The 20,367-nt window shown below is 44.6% G+C and overlaps 1 protein-coding gene across 3 annotated transcripts in view; it reads left to right on the top strand.

Annotated features, from left to right (window-relative positions):
- BDH2 (3-hydroxybutyrate dehydrogenase 2) overlaps positions 1–17,713 on the top strand; it is a 30,911-nt gene extending 13,198 nt beyond the window's left edge. For all 3 annotated transcript variants that reach the window (XM_088453256.1, XM_088453255.1, XM_088453254.1), the window contains exons 5-10: positions 234–342; positions 803–863; positions 4,253–4,366; positions 16,174–16,232; positions 16,315–16,407; positions 17,414–17,713. In XM_088453256.1, the coding sequence (XP_088309382.1) occupies positions 234–342; positions 803–863; positions 4,253–4,366; positions 16,174–16,232; positions 16,315–16,407; positions 17,414–17,467 (490 nt within the window). In that variant the 3' untranslated portion in view covers positions 17,468–17,713. The remainder of the gene's footprint in view (positions 1–233; positions 343–802; positions 864–4,252; positions 4,367–16,173; positions 16,233–16,314; positions 16,408–17,413) is intronic.
- Positions 17,714–20,367: the final 2,654 nt, after the last annotated feature.

Below are 20,367 nucleotides of genomic sequence, written 5' to 3'. Positions count from 1 at the left end.
GGAGCTTCTATTTCCATGTTCTGAATAGTTTTTTGGGGAGATACCAGCTTTCAATAAAACCCTGCTGAGATGCTTTCCACCAGATGGTAAATGTAGTTATCAACATGGTAATCTGACATTTGCTATTACTATAAATGTAAGAAGTGTCTTAACATTGTTTGTTTTGCATATCTATTTTGCCAATCTCTAAAACTGCATTCACCTTCCGATAATATCTATTATTGGATTTCCAGCTTTGTCCATCATGGAACTATTCTGGATTGTGAGGAGGCAGATTGGGACTTCACTATGAATATTAATTTACGGAGCATGTATCTCATGATCAAAACATTCCTGCCAAAAGTAAGGGTGCATTGTGTTTACGTATTTGTCTGTGCTAACTGTGTGTGTGTTTTTTTACATGTATTTAAATGTCTCACACTTTTTTTTTTTTTTTTTATACCTACTGAACATGTTTTATTCTACTGTATTTACATTTAGAAGATTAACCTCCACTGTCAGTTTGGGCAAAAAAAAATATAGTCAGAGGTCAATATAATGCCCCTTAAATCAGTTTGTCATTTCAAGTGAGCAACAGTTGCTACAAATCAGCATAAAAGAAACTTAAATGTATAAAGCCAAAATATAACAATACTTTACAACTCCCAGTAATACACAGGTTTGCTGTTACAAACCCATTTAAGTCCAATGAAGGCTTGTACTGTAGCTAAATAAAATCACAAATATAATAACCTCATAAACCGTTATCTAAAAAATGTCATAGGTCCTTAATTACAATTGTGATTCTTCATATGTTTTCTAGATGCTTGCACAAAAGTCAGGGACCATTATCAACATGTCTTCTGTAGCCTCCAGCATTAAAGGTATGTTTGGCATACTTGGTTGGAAATTATATGTTTAAAGTTAAAACTGCAAATTGAAATGTGTAAACTAACTATATCATATGGGGCAAAGACAAAACAAGGTAAGAAATGGGAATAGGTTATGGGGGAAGGAAATGACTGACTGGTCTGTAGGTAGACTTCAAAAACTATAAATATATAATCAAGCTGAGAGTATATTAAAAATGATCTGGTTATTCAAAGGATCAGCAGGATGAAAAGCTGGCAAACCATATTGACATAATAACTTGCAACATAGAAAACAGCTTTAGGAAATGTATAGAGGTATTTACTATATTTCCTCAGCAAAGTACAATGTTATTAATACTTTTCAACAAAGTTAAAACTTTTTAATTTTATTCATATTACATCCTGCCACCAAATGTGTTCAGATGTATTTTTCTAAAGTATGATTGACAAGTGCTGAAACACAATTCCTCTTATTAAGTCAGTAGTATAGAACTTGCCAACTATCACAATCATCATTTGAAAATCTCTATTCCTAGCATTCTAAAGGGGTTTCTTCTCTTGGAAAGGAGGCACGGTCTCAACCGCAATGTTTGTGGATTGGGTTTAGAAAGGAGCATGGCCTAATTTGCAACATTGTTCCAATGAGTACATCTGGCAGATAAGCAGAAAGTCAGGTACAATGTCTGTTCACCCTGAGTGATTTCCATAGTCTCTCGAAGCCTATATTAATCCAAGAACAAGACCTAAGTGCCAATATACATTAGCTTCTGATGCTTAACATTGCTAGTTTTAGACCACAATTCCACAAGTCACTGTGTGTATGAATTCAAAATGACCAGTAATCAATCGGGACTGTCTGAAAATCCATTCATACAATGAGCAAACATTGCTGGTGTCTGCATTGAGTGGCTAACTACACAAACTGGGCCTAATGTTATATGATCCACAGCATAAACGCAAGTGGGCATCCACTATACAATTTTCTGTCAGATATCCAATCTGGCTGGTTAGAATGAAAACCTGGTAATGTATGGGAGCAAATGACAGTCGATCATATGGTTTTAAACACTGAAAAAGGACAAAAAAAAATTGTTCAAATTGGTTAAATTTGAGTGTTTTAACCAGTGTGTCTGAACAACCACTTTTGGCTGTTTTCCAGTGTTTGTGAGCAAATGGACGATTGTCATTTGCTCTTATACATTACCAGGTTTTCATTACAACCAGCCAGATTGGACAGATATCTGACAGAAAATCGTATAGTGGATGGCCAGCTTCAGTCCTTTTTAAAGTGACCATATATTTTAGTCAGCCCTCTGTGTTTGCATAACTAGAACTTTTTTGTGCCACAAAGCAGGATTTTAAAAGGCCCCCCCCCCCCCCCCCCCGAGCCAAAAAAAAACCCCACATACATTTATACCACACAGAGCCTATTCAGGTTATGCCACACAGTCGTACCCCTAATACACATTATGCCTCGCAGTAGTAGTGCCTCTTATACATTATTCCACACAGTAATGCCCATTACTCTACACAGTATGCCCCTTACACATTATACCACACAGTAACGCCCTTCATAGATTGTGCCACATAGTAGTAGTGCCCCATATAACACATTATTCCACACAATAGTAGTGAACCCTTACACATTGTGCCCCCCCCTGCAACTCATGTCCCCGTGTCCCTCCAGCAGCCTCTTCGCCTCTCCCGTGTGCCATCAGCAGCCAGCGGGTGTGGATTTGGTGCCGGCCCGCCGGCTAATTACAGCTGGTGCTCTAACAGGCAGTGGCAGACATGGAGAGAAAGTGCCAACGCAATTTGAATCTGGTGGCGATCGCAAAGCAAATCGGAGCTCCCGGACCAGCAGCCGATCGGGAGCCACCACTGCTAATTGACTGCCGGTCCACCAGCTCTGATTGCCTCGCAACTGGCGGCGCTGTCTCTCCATGTCTACTGTAATCAGCTGGCGGGCCGGCACCAAATTAACACTGCTGACACTCTGGACCTCCTCGACGTCCCTGACCGGACCGGCCCACCTTGTGTGCGTGACTGGGTGCAGGGTGATCAGCAGGCCACAAAGGCAGCTCGGGCACCATAGCAGCCGCACACCTTGCGCCATTGTTTGCATGTATGTTAGGAAACAGTGGGGCCCTTTTCAGGATCGATGGAATGGGGGTTATAGGCGAGGACAATGTAAACAAATAAAGGCTGCAGGGTTCAGCCTTTAACCCGGCCAGTAGTATAGTGTTAATAATAACATTTATAACATTTATTTATATAGCACCAGCATATTCTGTTGCACTTTACAATTGTTAACAAAACTGTAATAAAATGAGACTTGGTTATAACAGACAGTCATAGATCAGAGAATCCTGCTCGCAAGTTTACAATCTATGAAGAAATAGGAGTTTGATACAGGAGGACTATGTAGCATGACAAAAGTCCTGTAACCATAAATGGGATCAGTTTAAAGGCACACATCCACTAGACGATTAAATTGAGCGATTTAACAATATCGTTTGAAAATCGTTTGCAGACTGTTTAAAAAATGTCTAAAACGACCAGCGATGCGCGCTCCCGCTGGTCATTTACACATCTATCATCGTACAAATATGTTGTACAACCTGACGATATCGTCAGGTTCAACATGTTTGCAGATGATTGATGTGCCTACACTGAATGACTGCTCGTCACATCACACACTGACAAACGACTGCACGATTACAATGTCGGAATCGTGTAGTCTTTTGCCTGTCGTATAGTGGATGTGTGCACTTAGAGTGTGGATGAGAGACGCAGGTCTTACAAAGAATGGAGGGGCCCAATGGTGAGATATTTTGAGATAAATAAAGAGATGTATGTTTGTGTACTTTTGTTGACAGCATTGTATGTAAGCATAAGTACTTCATAATAAATTTGGTAGAATATAGGCAGAAAATTTGCGTACTGACTACAGCTGGGTACACATTAGACGATCTGTGTACCCAGATGACGGCAGATGCGACAGATGACATTTCGTGCTGTCCGTACACGACACGACTTGGTAAAATCCAATTGCATGTGATCGTCAGTCACATCCTCAGATTGAGCAGCATGCACGGCAAATCTGAAGATGCGACGGACGACGATACGGGAGCGTGCATAGTGCATACACACTGGATGATTTGTCATTCCGATCCGTCGGAAAGCGACAAACCATTTAAAAAAAAATCATCTGTACCCAGCTTTAAAGTAGTAGAAAAACATTTTGTGAAGAAAACTAGTCTGGCTGCTGCATTCAAAATAGATTGTATGAAGACTATTGTAATAAGAGTGTACTTTGTTTTAGCAGTAAATGACATTTTGCTTATAGTTATTACATTTATATCGGTGTTCCATTTCTTTTGTTTTTCTTTCTCTTTTAGGAGTAGTAAACCGATGTGTGTACAGCACATCAAAGGCAGCAGTAATTGGTCTGACTAAATCTGTTGCTATAGATTTCATTGAGCAAGGCATTCGGTGTAATTGTATATGTCCTGGTGAGTAACGTACAATGCCAAACTGAAATTTAAGGTCTCATCTACAAACTGTTACTTGCTACCTCTGTATCATCTACATTTTAATTGTAAGATGATTTTAAATGTCACAGTTAAGTTGTATTGATATTCTTTTACCAAATGACTATAATTTATGTCTAAATTATTGGCCTCTCTAAAAATGGTGATTTTAGTTTGACTGTTTTGTAACAAGCTTGTGTATGGTCCTCCATGGACTGTCTAGTACGATAAAAGCCACCTGGTGAAGTGTTTGAGCTTTAATTAATCAACCGTTATTTATATGGGTTGGGTACGGGATCCTGGAGGTGAGGATGCCAGTGGCCAGAATACCGACCGCGGCATCCCTACAGTCAGAATCCCGCCCCACTAAGATAAGTGTCCTAACCCTCTCCCCCCACAGCCTAATCCTAACTCTCCCTTTTCCGTAGTCTAACCCTAACCCTCACCCCTAGTGCCTAACCCTAATACTTGCCATTGGGATTCTGATTGCCGGCATCTCGACTGCCTGGTGGTAACAATATTCCATTTATATACTGCACACATATTTACGCAATGCTTTTACAGAGACCATTTTAGTCATTCATATCAGTCCCTTCCCTAGTGGAGCTTATGCCCCTATATACACACACATGCACTAGGGTTATTTTTTTTTATTATTTTGTCAAAAGCCAATTAACCAACCAGTTAGGTTAATGTTTTAGAGTATGGGAGGGAACCAGAGCACCCAGAGGAAACCCATGCAATATGGGAAGAACATATAAAGTCCACACTGACAGTACCTTGGTCAGGAACTAAACTCATGGCATTAGGGCTGTGAGGCAGTAATGCAACAACTATGCCATTTGTAGCCGACTGCACTGTTTGGGGCCACGTGTTCTAGCTGTTTGGCTCAGCCCACCACACAAGCTCAGCCAAAGTATTAAAAAAAAATTGTATAAGCAATTGAATAAACCAAAAGGCTCAAATTCTGTGCAGCTGTTCGAAAGGATATTGCTGCTTATCCAATACCAATATAACCAAATAATGAAGCTCAAACACAGAAAGAACAGGATGGATGATAATCTAAATACTTTGTCGTTCAACTAAATAAAACATCTATACACTGAAGTGCCAAAAATCATGGATAGCAGTATGTAATGGTAGGTGGCGTCATTGTACTGTGATGTTTTGGAAGTGTCCAAACCTGCATCATTTGTAATCTGACATTTTGTGAATCAGTTTGAACACCGGCTAGGCTGCTCATGGCAAGACATCGTAAATTATCGGAGATCGAATAGGGCCTGATAGTGGGTGACCGACGGATGAGATATTCAGTTTCTGAAATTGTGTAGACATTCAACATTCCTCGATCTATGGTGTCATGTGTGTACTGGGAATACCTCAGAAGGCATTACCAATCACCGTGGACAACGCAGTGGCCAACCATGGGTGCTTAATGATCATGACCAGTGACGTCTGGCCAGATTTGACCATGGTAAGCTACACAGGCTCAAATCACATCCACATTCAATGCAGGAGGTACCAGACTCATATCCAGCAGGTCAGTTCAGTGTTCTTTAGCTTCCATGAGGTATGGGAGCAGAAGACTCACTAGAGTGCCCCTGTTAACACTACGACACAGGACACAGTGCTTTACCTGGGCTTGTGACGTTGCTAATTGGGCCCTGGGGAACTTGCAGCATGTGGCGTGGACTGAGGAGTCATGGTTCCAGTTGTTGTGGGCTGATGGTAAGGTTTGGGTGTAAGGCAAATCCGATGAGGCCATGGACTTCAGTTCTTGGGGCACCGTGCCGGCTGGTGGTGGTTCCATAATGGCATGGGGTGTGTTCATGTGGCATGTGTTGGGTCCGCTAGTCCGTCTGAACACATCATTGACTGGTAACTGCTACGTTGCATTGTTTGATGACAATTTGCCACCCTTCATTGACTTTGTGTAACCACACAATGATGGAATATTCCAGCAGGATAATGCCCCGTGTCATCAGTCCCAAGTCGTCTAAAATTAGTTTGTGGAGCATTCTTCTAGAGAGATCTGACGAATGGTGTGGCCACCATGCTCGCCTGGCTTGAACAAAGTCTAGCATTTATGGTACATGGTGTAGAGGTCTATTCGTATCCAAGATCCTGCACCTACAAATATCATTCAGCTGTGGGAAGCTATCCAGATGGCCTGAATCAACATCTCTCCAGAGGTCTTCCGTCCACTTGTGGAATTGATGCCACGTTGAGTTGCTGCACTTCGCCAGGCTAGAGGGGGTCCTACACAATACTAGACATCTTTCCCATGACTTTTGGCAGTGTATATTTCTATTCCAAAGCAAGACTTCACAGTGATGGAGTCTTGGGTTTGATTTCCAGTAGGGCCAAGGCCTTAGTTTGTATGTTCTCCTTATATATGTGGATTTTCTCAGCTGAGCAAGCCAATATACCTGCCTCACCCAGTGGCCTATCTATTATGGGTGCAGGGTATCAAGCGACCACAACAGACTTCTGCATATATGTAAAGTGGTTTGTGTTTTATTAGGGAGAAAGGTACCATTTAAATAAAAAGAACATATTTTTTGCTGGAATGTGTGTCTTAGTCGTAACGCCTAACCTCCCTCCTTGAGCGTATTGCTTACAACCACCTTTCTCTCCTCCCATTCCCTCTTTGACCCATTTCAGCCTGGCTTCTGTTTTCTCCATTCCACTGAAACTGCCTCATGAAAGTCAGTAATGACCTCCTTGCTGCCAAATCCAAGGGCCATTACTCTATGCTCATTCTCCTCAACCTCTCTGCTGCTTTTGACCCTCTTCTCTTGGAAATCCTTCACTCCCATGGTCTACGTGACACTTTCCTCTCTTGGCTGTCCTCCTACCTCTCCAATGTGAGCAATTCAGTGTCTCTATAGCCAACCCCCTGTAACCACTTAGGAACACCCAACACATTTCTAATACACTACTTAGTGCATGCATCTGATCCGCACTGCCACTCAGACTCATGCGCAGATGAAAAACAATGTACAAAAAAAAAAAAAACACTTTGACCGCCACACAGGTAAAAAGAAAAAAAAGCATTGTCCTCCACAAGAAAAAAATAGGGTGAGCAGTGTAAGTCCCGGGGCGGGCGGGGGGTGGGGCCCTGGGGTTGGTGAGTAGTGTATGTCCCCAGCCTGGGGGGTACTGTATGTATTGGAGAGCCAGTTGGTAGGGAATGATCCGGAGGCCGGGGGGTAGGGCAAGTTACGGGTATGTTCCAGAGGTGGGGTTGGTGGTCAAATTGGGTGCTGTACTGTGAGGCCAGAGGGTAGGGCTGGTGAGCAAATCGCCCCCTCCAGAACTCGCAGCAGAAGCATGTGCTTCATAAACTCTGCCGCTGCTGGGGTCAGGATGGGAGTAGCAATAGTGGGAAGCAGGATGGGAGTAGTAATAGTAGTGGGATGCAGAGGGCAGGATGGGAGTAGTAGTGCTGATCAAGGGGCAGGATGGGAGTAGTAGTAGTAGTAGTGCTGATCAAGGGGCAGGATGGGAGTAGTAATAGTAGTGGGATGCAGAGGTCAGGATGGGAGTAGTAGTAGTAATGCTGATCAAGGGGCAGGATGGGAGTAGTAGTGGGAGCAGGATGGGAGTAGTAGTGGGAAGTGGTTGGCAGGATGGGAGTAGTAGTTGGAAGTGGGGGCAGGATGGGAGTAGTAGTTGGAAGTGGGGGCAGGATGGGAGTAGTAGTAATGGCAGAGCAGGGACAGACTTAGAATAGTAGTAGTGTGGGGCATGCTAGGAGTAGTAGTTCAGAACAGGGGGCAGGATGGGCGTAATAGTGAAAAGCAGGGGCAGGCTAGGAGTAGTACTGTTGAGCAGGGGGCAGGGTGGTTGTAATGGTGGGAATAAGCAGGCAGGATAAGAGTGGAAGAGACTCACCAGGAAGAAACTGAACAAGAATCACCTCCAGGGTCACTTCAGCTCACCGCAGCTCATGGGTCCCGGCTTCTGTCCCTCAGTGCTGACAGCAGCCTCACACAGCCAGAGTGTGTGTGTCTCTGCGATCCGTGTCCCACTCCTCCAGCTTCTACTCGGAGTCCATCCCAGCAGCACAGTTGCGTGGTTCACCTCATCTCCAGCAGCCCCAGGGGATGGTATTGCCCTGACCGACTCCGAGGGAGAGGGAGGGAAAGAGGGGACACCACGGTGCACATTCATAGTGGAGCGGGGAGCTTCTGGTTTGCGTTCCATAGCGGAACGCAAATCTTGGAAGCGCGGCAGCCTGTAGGCAGCCGCAGTGTCTGCCCAGCCAGCAGTGTCTTCCAGCCCAGGAAAGGGGTTCATGGGACCGGCCCGGCGGGAACTTTTCCGCTTTCTCGGAGGCCCAATCTGCCCCTGGGCATATGGGAGCGCGTCTCCCTCCTCATCAGCCACTCCTTGGTCCAGCTAGACGTCATCCACCTCCTCTCCTCAGCTCCATCACCTTTCATTTCAGATACTATAGGCTAGCAGAAGCTTATAACGATGGGAATCCATCACCACAAAATGTAGTATAGAACACACTTTGTTAAAGGCAGGTTGTTTGCTGCGTACGATATAGATCTTAAATGATTTCAATCACTTTAGGACACATCTAATCATATGCTCGCTTGCACAATCGTACCATGTGTTGGCACAAATCATAAAGAATTTCAAGGGAAGAATTTTCAAGGGAAATTGTATATGAGATCGTATCTTATGCGAATTGCACCGTGTATGGGCACCTTAAGTCATAGGTTTCTTGTTCACTTATTTATGTACTTTGTAAGGCGCTGCAGAACATTTGTGGTGCCATATAAATAAAGGATGATAATAATAATAATGCAAAGCACTGATTTATTTGATTTGCAACACTTGTGCGTCAGCCAAATTTGAGCCGATGGCCTGAAGGGCGGTACAATAACGAGTGTCTGCAGTGTACCTAGGAGAGTTAAAGCTGTTTTGAAGGGTGGTCATACCAAATATTGATTTGATTTAGGTTTCTCTTCTGTTCATTCAGTTTGAATTTTGTTAATTGATAAAAATAAACTATTAACACTTCTATTTTTTATAGCATTTCTACTTTTCAGCATTCTTTCTACACCTGCCTAAAACTTTTGCACAGTACTGTGTATATATGTGTGTATTATAAGGGCAGAGTCGTGCCCTTATATTAAGGCTGCATCTAAAAAAACGGATTTCTCCACAGAGAATTCTGTAGGGGGGGGGGGGGGGGGATGCAGCAGAGTGTTCAAGGGCTACACCTCAAAAGCTATAGGAGGTACGGATCTGAAATTTGGCATTGCCAGTAGAATGTCACTGGGTGCTGCATGCCAAATTTCAGGGCAAAACGTAAAAAATTAGGATTTGGGAGTAATCTAAGGCTCCAACTGTCACATTTTTCTGACATCTCAATTAGGAACCCTTTTCTTCTGTAACCTATGGGGGATTTCTGGGAAGGCAAAACTCAGGATAGGGGTGGAATTTAGACTTGGGGTTTGTTTTATTAGGTAGCTATTGTGCCAGGGTACGTGAGTTTGGGGTTCAGGTAAATTAGAAAGTTACAGTTTTTAAACTATTACCTCAAGAATGCGCCATTATGAAGATAGGACTTTTCAACTTATTGCTCAGCTGCAGTAGGAGCCTCCAGCAGGTGCAGTCAATGTGGCTTCACTTGGGTGCACAAAGATGGGTGTCTTTTGCGGGCGATAGCGGGCAATGGTAACAGCGGCGGGGACACGAATGTGGCGATGGCAGGACATCAGCGTCGGCGGGGGGTGCGGGGTAGCGGCGGTGGGTCGCAGGTGTCGGCGGAGAGTCCGGCGTCCCCGCCAGCCGTTCTGCCAAATACAGAAGCGGCACCTATTTCAAAAATGGCGCCTCAGCGGCTCGCGGCGGCCATCTTTGAATTTCAAAAAAGGCGCTAAGGCGTAATTTTTTAAATAGGTGCCGCTTCTGTACTCGGCAAATGCCTGGCAGGGACTGGATCCTCTCGAATCCAGGCCCGCCGCCGACACCCGAACAGCTGCCGGGTGCCGACGATGACGTCGTGAGCCATGATTGGCTTGCGGCGGCCATCTTTGATTTTCAAAGATGGCCGCCGCGAGCCAATCACGACTCGTGATGCCATTGGAGGCGGCGGCAGCTGACGAGGACCACAGAACCCCCCAGGTGAAGGCGCCAGAAGCCCTGGCTGGTGGGTGCTTGACAGGCGAAGACGCCATAAGTCCTAGTGGGCAGCAGCCAAGTAAAAGAGCTGACACAGGCTGTCACCCACTCGGTGAAGATGTCGAAGCCCTGGCGGGTTGGCGCCCACCAGGCGAAGTCGCCGAAGCCCTGGTGGGCTGGCGTCCACCAGGCGAAGTGGCCTAAGCCCTGGGGTGGTGGCGGCCACGCAAAAGAGCTTAAAGCCGCCGTCCCCCAGGTGAAGACCTGTAAAATAAAATATTACAATATTAAAGTGTGTTATTTTAATATATTTTTTTACAGGTGGCAGTGGGCCCTAATGCCCAGCATGCTGGTACTTGTGGTTTTCAAGTACCAGCATGAAGGGAGGCATGCTGGGACCTATAGTTCAACCTGCAAAAGAAAATATTATTTCAAATGCACCACATCACATAATCAACCTGGCACCCACCGCCCAGGGGTGCTGGGGATAGCCCCGGGCTATCAGCCTAGGCCTGGGGTGCCCTGAGGAGGAGGACCCCTTTATTGGGGTCGCTCCTCAGGGATCCCCAGCCTGGACTGACTAGCGGTCAGGGTTGATGCTGCAGCTGGGGGGCCTGGTGAAAGGGCTCCCCTGGCTGTGGCATCAGCCCCCCATTAGAAATAGTCCGGTGCTGGTCCTGGAGAATACAGGGTGACCGTACTAAGTTTTTTCCCCTGTATTTCCAGAACCAGGACCGGATCAGAGCCCAGTGCTGGTTGCACAACTTATGGGGGACCCCTAAGTCATTTGTCCCCCGTATTTTGGCAACCAGGGCTGGTTCTGACTAGCCCAGTGCTGGGTTGTGCTTTAATACGGGGGACCCCTATGTCATTTGCACTGGCTTCCTGTGTTTAAAAAAAATTAAATGACGTGGCCCCACCCCCCAAAAAACAACCAGCACCGGGCTTTGGAGCCCCAGTACTGGTTGTGCTAAATACAGGGGACAAACGACGTATGGGTTCCCCATATTAGGCACAACCAGCACCAGGCTTTTCAGAACCTGTCCTGGTTGCCCCCCTGTATTTCCCAGAACCAGCACCGGACTCCTCCTAGCGGAGGGTGATGCTACAGCCAGGGGGAGCCCTTTCACCGGGCCCCCCAGCTGCAGCATCACCCCTGACCGCTAGTCAGCCCAGGCTGGGGAGTTGGGGACCCCCCCTCCCAATAAAGGGGTCACCCTCCTCAGGGCACCCCAGGCTGATACCCCGGGGCTATCCCCAGCACCCCTGGGCGGTGAGTGCTGGGTTGATTATGTAAAGTGTGGTGCATTTGAAAACATAAATATTGGCTTTTGCTGTGGAACTACAGTTCCCAGCAAGCCTCCCCCGCATGCTGGTACTTGGAGAACCACAAGTATCAGCATGCGGGGCATTACGGGCGTGTTGGTAGCTGTAGTTCCAAAACAAAATCAATATTAAAAAAGCACACAACACACACACCTGTAGAAAAGTATAATTTTATTAAAACATACATGCGCACACACACATGTACTCACAAATGCACACACTATCTCACATACTCACCTAGTATCCCTGAAGCCAGTCTGTCCTCTTCTCCAGTAGGTAATCCCTTGGTATACCTGTAATACAAAATGTCATACTCACCTCCTCCTATGCTTAGATCTGTCCTCTTCGTTCCAGAAATCCCAGTGCGGAGCGCTCATTGGCTGAGAGAGGTGAGCCTTCCGCCTCTCAGCCAATGAGCGATTCTCACCATTGAATTCTTTGGTGAGAACCGAGCGTGCCCTTTTCAAAAATGGCGCCTCAGCGCCATTTTTGAAATTTAAAGATGGCTGCTGTGAGCCAATCACGGCTCACGACGTTATCGCCCCGACTGGCTTAATTAGAGCCAGCGTGAGCTCCGTCCATTCAGTCCGTCGGCCGGGGAGCTGGAGAGACCAGCTGAAGCAAGAAGACGCTGGGAAGCCCTGGATGGCCGGTGGCCGTGCAAAAGAGCTTAAAGGCCGCCGTGCTCCAGGTGAAGACACCGTAGAAGCCTTGGATGGGCGACGGCCATGTAAAAGAGCTTAAAGGCCGTTGCCCTCCAGGTGAAGGTGCGGCATAATAAAATACTTTTAAAAACTGTGTCTGTTTTAATATTTTTTTTTGCAAGGGTACTATAGGTGCCAGCAGGCCTTTAATTCCCCGCCTGCTGGTACTTGTGGTTCTCCAAGTACCAGCATGCGGGGGAGGCTTGCTGGGACCTGTAGTACTACTGCAAAAGACAATATTTGTATTTTCTTATGCACCACACTATACATAATCGACGCGGCACCCACCGCCCAGGGGTGACGAGGATAGCCCCGGGCTATCGGCCTGGGGTGCCCTGAGGAGGGGGAACCCCTTTATTGGGGGTGTCCCCAACTCCCCAGGGATCCCCGGCCTGGGCTGACTAGCGGTCAGGGGTGATGCTGCGGTGGGGGGGGGAGGGGGCGGTGAAAGGGCCCCTCTGGCTGCGGCATCACCCCCCCGCAAGACGGAGTCTGGTGCTGGTTCTGGGAAATACAGGGGGAGCCTTATACATTTTTCCCCTTGTATTTCCTGGACCGGCTCAGAGCTCTGTGCTGGTTGCGCTAAATACGGGGGACCCTTACGTCATTTGTCCTCCGTATTTTGGCAACCAGGACAGGTTCTGAAAAGCCTGGTGCTGGTTGTGCTTTATACCCCCTGTATTAAACAGAACCTGTCCTGGTTGCCAAACGACGTAGGGGGTCCCCTACCCCTACGTCGTTTGTCCCCTGTATTTAGCACAACCAGTACTGAGGCTTTAAAGCCCGGGGCTGGTGCTTTTTTTTTTTTTTTTTTTTTTTACACACATTCAATTTTTAACATAGATGCGTAGATCTCACTGCTGCATTTGTCCATCTGTGACTTATTGATTTGATTTTCTCAGATGTATACTCACTACCAGTGAGCCCTCTGTTGCCCACTGATGCCCCATTTGCACTGCACCGCTGCCACTGCTCTGCACCACTGCTGCTGCTGCTACCCCACACGCCTACAGCTGTCTCGCACTCTGCACCTACCAAACCAACCTCCTGTGTACTGTCCCCTCTTCCACCTGCATTAGTGTACCATTTTGTTGCCCTTCTCCCCTGTAGGTGGCCCGGTTTGCTGATCCAAACCCTGATAGTTAATACATTTTAAAAAAGCTATGAAATTCATAGACTCATAGACAAAAAACCTTATGGTTTCATATGTCCCATTAAGGCTGCTTAGACATGATCTGAAAATTCACAAAACCTATTGATTTTCTGCCACTCAAACTTCAAAAAGCAATAAAATTATGATCATTAAGGCTGATGCCTTAATGGACGTGTTTCTTGCGCAATACAGATATGGTATGCCATCACACCCTGTGGTTAATGGCAGATTCAGCACTCTCACAGAATGAGATTGCTGTCACTCACAAAATGGTGGAGCTGCTAATTCACAGAATTGTGTGCTCATTGGAATACACACATGCAGTCTATGCAACTGAGGTCAAAGCAGAGAATAGAGCTGTGCAGATGGGATAAAAGTGGTGTGGATGGGGGGAGGAGACACTGCAGCGTGGATAGGTGAGACACAAAGGCATGTAGAGGAGGGGAGGTTAAGCAGTACAGAGAGGGGCGGTTGCCAAAGTAATGCAGATGGGTGGAAAACAGTGGTGCGGATGGGGGGAAACGGAGTGGCACGGTTTGGGGGGACAGCGACGTGGATGGGTGAAGAGAGTGGCATGGACATGGGAAGACAGAGCAGTGTGGATGGGTAAAGACAGATTGGTGCGGATAAGGGAATACAGACTAGCACAAATAGGAGAACACACAACAGTAGGGATTGGGGAAGACAGATTAGTGTTGATGGGTAGGAAGACAGAGTAGTTGCGGGTGGGGGAGGAGACAGAGTTGCACAGTTGGGGGGGACAGAGTGGTGCAGATGGAGGAAGAAAGAGTGCCACAGAGGAAAGGAAGACAGCGGCGTGGCTTCGGGAAAAACAGTGGTGCAGAAGGAAACAGAGTGGCACGGATGCAGGGCGGTGCAGATGGATAAAGACAGATTTGTGTGGATGAGAGAACACAGACTACCATAGTACAGAGACCACACAGCAGTAGGAATTGGGGAAGACAGCTTGGTGTGGATGAGAGAACACAGATTACCATATTTCGGAGACCACACAGCAGTAGGGATTGGGGAAGACAGATTGGTGTGGATGGGGAGGAAGACAGAGTGGTGCGGGTGCTGGGGGGAGAGACAGTTGCACGGCTGGGGGACCAGAGTAGTGCAGATGGAGGAAGAAAGAGTGCCACAGATGAGAGAAAGACAGCAACGTGGCTGTGGAGAAGGCACGTATGCAGGGCGGTGCGGCTGGGGAAAAACATTGGTGCGGATGAGGGAGCACAGACTATCACAGTTGAGAGACCACACAGCAGTAGGGATTGGGGAATATATAGCAGCATGGAGGCAGATAGGGGAAGAAAGTGTACGTACATGCATAGACAGAGTATGATATTTTTAAAAATAAGGGAGCTGAACGTGTATTCTAAATGAGATAAATGTATGCAGTGCGAAGGATGTTGGAAGCCAGTGAGATTGTTTTGGTGATCAAATGGGAAGATTGTGGGCACTGAGTGGGATGTGGGAGCCACATAACTGCTCAAATCTCAGTTGCATAGACTGCATGTATGTATTCCAATGAGCACACAATTCTGTGAATTAGAAGCTCCACCATTTTGTGAGTGACAGCAATCTGTGAGAGTGCTGAATCTGCTGTTAACCACAGGGTGTGATGGCATACCATATCTGTATTGTGCAAGGAACACGTCCATTAAGGCGTCTGCCTTAATGACCGTAATTTCATTGCTTTATGAAGTTTGAGTGGCAGAAAATCAATAGGTTTTGTGAATTTTCAGATCATGTCTAAGCAGCCTTAATGGAACAAATGAAACCGTAAGGTTTTTTGTCTATGTAATAGATATATTTATATATAGTTATATAGATAGATTATATGAAAAAAGGCAGGCACTCACCAATGGCAACATTTCAGGTTACGTTTCGGTTGGCATCTCCAGCCTTTTTCCTGCCAGACAGGCTAAGGTTAGTGTCTAATTCAGCTGGATTGATGTCTGTTATGAGCTTTTGCTGTTTGTCTCATGACTTGAAAAAGGTTGGAGATGCCAACCGAAACGTCGCTGCTAGATCGTGAGCAATAAATATAACCTGAGCTGTTGCCATTGGTGAGTGCCTGCCTTTTTTCATATTTGGATATGCTGGAATCTTTTATTAGATGACTGGCTGCTGTGCACTCCGCTGCTGTGGATCTATGTTAATGTGAGTGCTGCACTAAAGTGGATTATATAAATGTAACCCGACATATTTGGTATCTATACATTCAGATGATGTGCAGTAGCTGCTAACACTTTGCAGTACTTGCATGAAATGGTGGAGACCTATAAACACATTTACTGTAATAAGCACTAAAATTTTCCGTGTCTGCCCCCCAAAAAGCTGTACTTAATAGGCTTCCCAGTACAGGTAGTAGCTAACAATTTTTGGGGAATGCTGTTTTTGTTCATTCTTTCCTGCATTCATATATTATAACCTGTATGTATGTGATTTATATTTAGGAACTGTGGATACCCCATCTTTAAGAGAGAGGATTCAAGCCAGACCAAACCCTGAACAGGTAAGAACATGATACCTCTTAACATATTATTTGTGGTAGTCATGTGGGTTTACATATTACAGTTTGCTTGTGATTTGACTAGGCATTAGCGGACTTTCTAGCACGGCAGAAGACTGGCAGGATGGCCACCGCAGAAGAAGTTGCCCACTTGTGTGTTTACCTGGCTTCAGATGAAGTAAGTCATCTCTTCACCTATGTTACAATCCTACAAGACCATACGTGGACTTGGAAATAGAGTATCCATCACTGTTCAGCGGTGTCTGAGGACCCAATGTTATTGTTCCGTCCTAAACATATTTTAGGAAACAATCTTTTCCACCCAAACAGTACAAAGAGAAGTCATACTCATGATTTGTCTCTGGAAACACTGCACAGGAAATTATGATTTCATGTTATCTGTTCCTATCTAGTTGAACAATTTTTTGCTACTTTGTTTTGTTCTGTTGTTTGTTATGTTTGTCCTGTATGGAAAATATAATAAGCAAAATATAATTTTTTAATAGAATACATGGTTAAAAGTTTTTCCCCATTCTATGTACTATAGGGCCTGATTCACTACCGTGTGCTGCTGCGATTACGCACGCAATCTGTCGCAGTGCATGTACCGGTTGCTGCAATGGGGACTGCGATCACAGTGACTACGCAGACCCATTGCAGAGTGAGTGACAGGAAGTGCAATTTGTGGGTGGTAACACAGGCCTAACACAGATGTGCCAGTGTATTTGTACGCCGTTGAAGGGGCATGCATAAATTATCCACGACGATGGCCTACGCAGCCTGAGGTCTCACAGCATGTGTGGAAGTAATCAATTTCTGAGTAAGGTCAGGGCTTCTGCAAGTGTGCGTCAGGCTGGGATGGTACTCTTTTGTATCGATGGTTTTGCAGTCTTGCTAGACATTACGGATGTGTGCTGAGTAAAGTGGGCGTCCTTGTGCATTGCTGCGACGGGATAGCGATCGCAATGAATCTAGTTGAACTGCGTGCATAATCGTAATTACATACGCAGTTGCGTACGGTAGTAAATCTGGCCCATAGTGACCATGTTCCTGAGAAATGCCCTGTGGCAGCATTTAAGTTGAAGTATTGTTGTGTTATAAATAATACACTGTGCAGAATATTATATTGTTTTGATGTAATATATACTGATGGTGACATGAATGACTTTTGTTTCCCCTTTCAGTCTGCCTATGTCACTGGTAATGCGCACATTATTGATGGTGGCTGGAGTCTGTAATTCATGCATAGGTGGATATTGGACAAGACTAAACATGGCACCACAGATCAGCTGACGCAGGAGACCATGCAATAAACAGACACAGACATGAACTACAAGACGATCACTCCCATATCTTTGATTACAGATAATCAAATCCTCTGCAGGTCTGGCTTGCAGAACAAAGCACAAATAAGCCAGTACTGCATTTTTTTTTTTTTTGAACCATTGATTCACAATCTTAATTTCAAATAAAAAGTTATGTAAAGTGTTTAATGTAAATCTTTTCAGTGTTGTTTTTTTTCTCTCTTTTTTTGATTTATAAACATTTTTTTGGGAAAAAGCAGATAACAATAAACCTTTCCCTTGCGTCTTATCTGGGGGACACTGCAGACTGGGTTTAGAGGGGAAGCTGAGGAATAGGCATTAAATAGTGAAGCTGTAGGAGATGAAAGTTCCCCACCCCCTCTAACCCCTAAGCCTCTGCTTTGATGAGTGTACTTCTTTTTAGACTTGATCCGTTATATATTACCAGCACAGGGACTGACTTCGTGTGTATATAGAATGGAATTCTATGCAGCTACATTATGTTTAATTGTGTGCTGACCTTGCTGTAAGTAACAAGCACAGGGACATTATGTGGATACAACACCAGAATAAATTGCTGTGTAGTGACCTCTCTATACATTATCAGCACAAAGACTGACTTATGTGTGCAGAAATCAAGCTGCTGTGTAGCTTTAACAGATTGTACTTCGGGCTTGACTTGCTACGATATACAAGTGCACAGACAGTTCATGGGTACAGCACTAGACTAAATTGCCGTATAATAAACCTGCTTTAAATTACCAGCATGGGTGCTGACTTTTTATATAGAAAAACTGAATTGCCGTGCACTTTTAGTAAGTTTGACCGCATGTTAACTGGGCCATGATTAGTAAGCATAAAGCTAGTTAATGAGTGTGGCACTAAAATTATCTGCTTTGTAATCAAATACTTAGACCCATGCTGTAAAATAAGTCTCCGCACATTGAGTCCTATACATGAACTTGACCGTTCTAATCAGATCACATAAAATGACAATGAGACAAAAAGCAGAAAGCTGAAACACTGATGCATTTCGTTGTGTAACTTTAACAATGCTAATCCTTGTTAATTAACTCTGAAATGATATAGAGTGAATAATTTAATATAAGGTGATAATTATGTCTGACTTGTATCTACGTGGATAAATACTCACTATAATGGATCAATATCTTGGGAGTTGCTGTGAACGAAATGTACATTTTCAACAGGTTGCGTAACTAACTGACACAGTAAGGCTGGGTACACAATACATGATAAACTGGACAAATTGTCGTTTTGAGGCAAATAGGAACGACGTATCATGCAGTGTGTGTGCCCGATTGCATGCTCCCATGGGTCTTTAAATCTTCTACTGTGTGTTGGCAATCTTGCATGGTCAAGGATGCAGGTAAGTCGCCCCGACCATGTCGCCAGGTCTTCTAGTGTGTACCCAGCCTTACAATGTTTAAAGAATGTTGCAATAAATGAAAACTCTGATATGTTATCTGATAGCAACATTCTTTTGAAGCTGAATTAGAGCTGTGTACCCTATATAAGCAGACTGAATCACCATATATGATGAGTACTGTCATTGCAATGGGATCTTAACATTTAGAAATATGAGATATAAGTACTTGTGTCTCCATTGGGAAATCTATTAAGGTTTAAATTTTATATTTATACAGGCTGACAATTCACCTTTATCAGAACAGATAATCTTTCATGATCCTCAAATAACTTTGGACCAATTGGAGTATACAAATACACAAAACTGAGACTGAATCTCCAGTGTTTTATCATTGTATAACTCTGCATTATATACGTAAAATCCTCTTTATCCCAATGGAGAAACTGATACTCTTACAAGGGGTTCGGTATAATATCCTGGCGGTCTGAATCCCAACAGTCACATTGTCGGCTCTGGAATTCTGACTTTCAAAATCCCGACGCATGTTGAGGAGTATTCTACCTCACTCCGTCCGCAGCCTAAAGCTGGGTACACTCTAGGTCGACTGGTCTGACATTTGGCCAACCCGCCAAACTATCTGACAATTGGTAAGTGCATACACACCAATAGTCTCCCCGATGTGCCAGGCTTGACGTCACACCTGGACGGGCATATAAATTTGCCGGCCCAGTTGAGCGATCACCCATCGGTAGGTCCCTGCAGCATGCGTACGGGCAATCGGAGGGTCGTCCGTACACACCAGCAGATGACCAATATATCTTTCAGCTATATATATATATATATATATATACCAATGAAAGATTAATCAGCGCCACCTGGATATAGTCTATACACAGATAGAACAGACCTAATATTTAATAACACTATACCCTTTGGTACTGGGTGTCAGCTATAAGCAAGAGATATGGGCATAGCAGTGGTGTGCTGCTATTGCATAGAAAGATATTGAACAGTGAACTTGATACACAGCGACGATAGTGCTAATATAATAAATAAAATGCTAGGTCTATAAAATGTCAGTGTAAATGAATATAAAATAAGGTGTATAAAGTGTCTGTGCAAAAGTAGTTGTCCTAAAAATAACTCCTAAACCTAATTTAAAAGTGAATATTCCATACAAGGATCAAATATAATTAATAACACACCCAATAATGGTCCTTAAAACATGATAGTGAAAAGTGACTGTGCAATAATAAAGCGCTTATTAGATCTCCATATATCAATGGCTTATGAGATCAAAAATAATTATATAAGAAGCGAGCATTCAGTATAAAAAGGGGGGGTACAAAATTTATTAAACTAGAAACCACAAGGGATAAGGGACAAGGTCAATAATAAATTCATACATATAGTCTAAAAATTAATAAAGAAATTTTTAAAAAGCCTT

Source organism: Taudactylus pleione, unplaced genomic scaffold (genome assembly GCF_031769625.1).
Source record: "Taudactylus pleione unplaced genomic scaffold, aTauple2 ptg000573l, whole genome shotgun sequence".
NCBI classification, from domain to species: Eukaryota; Metazoa; Chordata; class Amphibia; order Anura; family Myobatrachidae; genus Taudactylus; species Taudactylus pleione.
This window is presented reverse-complemented; position numbering and strand designations above follow the sequence as displayed.